The sequence below is a fragment of the Plectropomus leopardus genome, unplaced genomic scaffold (genome assembly GCF_008729295.1).
Source record: "Plectropomus leopardus isolate mb unplaced genomic scaffold, YSFRI_Pleo_2.0 unplaced_scaffold19220, whole genome shotgun sequence".
Lineage (NCBI taxonomy): Eukaryota > Metazoa > Chordata > Actinopteri > Perciformes > Serranidae > Plectropomus > Plectropomus leopardus.
In genome coordinates, this window is record NW_024620742.1 from 1 (window position 1) to 2,405 (window position 2,405).

The 2,405-nt window shown below is 40.6% G+C and overlaps 1 protein-coding gene across 1 annotated transcript; it reads right to left on the reverse strand.

Moving 5' to 3' along the window:
- Positions 1–88: 88 nt before the first annotated feature.
- Positions 89–2,281, reverse strand: LOC121965254 (nuclear export mediator factor NEMF-like; the record flags this gene model as incomplete). Its single annotated transcript, XM_042515413.1, has 9 exons — positions 89–230; positions 426–475; positions 605–647; positions 742–1,027; positions 1,105–1,225; positions 1,306–1,364; positions 1,479–1,536; positions 2,007–2,119; positions 2,219–2,281. Coding segments are annotated over 9 exons (935 nt in total), but the record flags the coding sequence as incomplete, so codon positions are not given.
- Between the last annotated feature and the right edge of the window lie 124 nt (positions 2,282–2,405).

Here is a 2,405-nt window from a genome sequence, read left to right on the forward strand (position 1 = left end):
CACCATTGACTGGTTGAAGGTTGTATCACTTTGTTTTAGATTCAGTCTCAAGAACACTACATCTTATCTTATCACACGTGTCTGTTACCCTTTGGCCTCTCTTCGGTGGCTGCTGGGAGGGGCCTCCTCCACCTTTGGACCCCTGATCGACAGCTGATCCAGATGGCGAAATCTCAGTCTTCTCCTCAGTGTCGAACCCGTCCTGTTTCTGCTTCTTCTTCTTCTCTTCTCTAGTGGCAAAGACAAAAACACCTGAGGACTAAATCAAGGACTGGACGATCAGAGATTTTAACATAAATCGTCCTCTGCATACTGCTTTTCTCCGTTTGTTGCACCTGTTGCTGACAGCCTCTTAGGTTTGTGGTTTGAGCCTAACAGGAAGATGCACATGCTAAGCTTTTTTGTATTTCACTCCATTTATTTACCTTCTCTGCTTGGCAGTCATGTGTTTCCTCCCCTGTGAGTCTGCCTCAACCTGAAGAGAAACCAAAGAATGAATGATATTGAGTAATAAAAATAATAATAAAAAATAATAAATAAAATAATAATAACTGACTAATAATAAAAAAAAAAATGTATGTGGCCTTAGATGACAGCGAATTACCTGAGTGGTCACTTCTTTTTTGAAACCAGGGTTCTGAGTACTCCTGGAAATAAAAAGACAATTTCAGTAAGTAACGTAATGAATAATAAGTTTGTAGAAAGCTTGTTTGTGTCAGTGTGTAGCGGTAGAAACGTTACCTGCTGGGCTGAATATGAGAGAGGGAGATGGTCGTATCCGGAAAGCTGAATTCTTCACTTTCTTCATTCTTCATCTCCGTCTCCTCCCCGCTCTCTCCCTCTCCATCCTCCTCTGCCTCCACCGTCGCATTGTTCGGCTCTGTCAGCATCATCTTTGCATCTGACGCCGGCTCCACAGGAACAGCGTCATCTTCATCCCCCTCAGACACCTTTTTAATCTTCTTTTCCTTCTCTCCATCTCCTCCCGCTCTTTCCTCACCCTGATCTTCATTACTGCTGTCGTCACCTGCACAGGCAACAGAATCAGCTGATTGTGGCTGTTGCATACACAGTAAATAAAGATGAATATTCGGTGTTTGCTACCTATCAGCTCCTCTCCCTCGTCTAACAGCTCGGCAGCTTTGGATGTCACGTCCTCAATGTCCTCCTCTACAGTCTTCACCTTTCTCTCCCCTCGGTGCCGAAACACACTCTGCTCATCAACCTGTGCGGAGACAAACATAGAAATTTACTGTTTAAAGACAAATAATTAAACATGTACTCACAGCTCACGATGGTATTTACCTTGAAGAGGAATCCAAAGCCCATGATCAAATAAGAAGGTGGCAGGAAGTTTTTCTTTCCTGGTGAGAAATAGGTCAAAGGTTAGGTTGTATGTCACCATTTACAACTATACTTCTTATATTTGGCTCTGGTGCTTAAAAAATGTATAAATCTTAAATTTTAGTGTGCCTCACCTCTGATCATGAAGCTTCCAGTGGTCAGGTACTCTCCAGTGGGAGCAGTTTTAGATACCTGAACACAAGTAATTAATGTAAAACCGCACAGTTATAAAACATGTCACCAAAAAACTATAAACCACACTTACACATAATAATAATAATAATAATAACAGCAAAGCAGCAAACATTTCAAAATATTAAAACCGAAACAGTATGATCATTTCTACATCTTGATTATAGTGACCAAAATTATCACAGTTGTCAGTGCTACAACCTCAAGCGGTATGTAAAACATAAATAAAAACTGCTAATGTTAATCCTTTTTGACCTATATTCAATTGTATAAAGTTCAAATGTGAGGTATTTAATGTTCGAATTGATAAACTTTATTGTCAATATGCTATGATCAAAATGTAGAAATGATCATATTGTTTTGGCTTTAATATTTTGAAATGTTTGCTGTTTTGTTGTTGTTGTTGTTGTTATTATTACTATTAGTCATTTCATTTGAGAAACAAAGATTGAATAACAGTCACAGCTCACCTGATGATGATGAACCCACCAAGCACTGGTGACGATCTTTGCATCCCAAGCAGCGCTGTAGCACACAGACATAGTGCCAGCTTCTGTCAGGGTACGAGGAGGGATGGGGTCACCTGGGGCAGGAGGATGGAGAGGCAGAGACACACAGAAATGAGTGTAAAATCAAGTATTCTCACAAAGTGAAAACATTAGGTCAAACAGCGCAGGTTTACCTGAGGGGTTTTTGATGACGCAGCTCGTCGCTCCATGGAGGTCAGCATGAACATAGATATCACCTGAGAAAGCAAAGGCGCACATGATAAACATAATAAACCAGCTCTGTTCTGAAGGCACATGCAAGTGTGAGAGTCTATCTATCTATCTAACTTTCCTCTGAGGTTCTTCTCCAGTTCTTTTTTA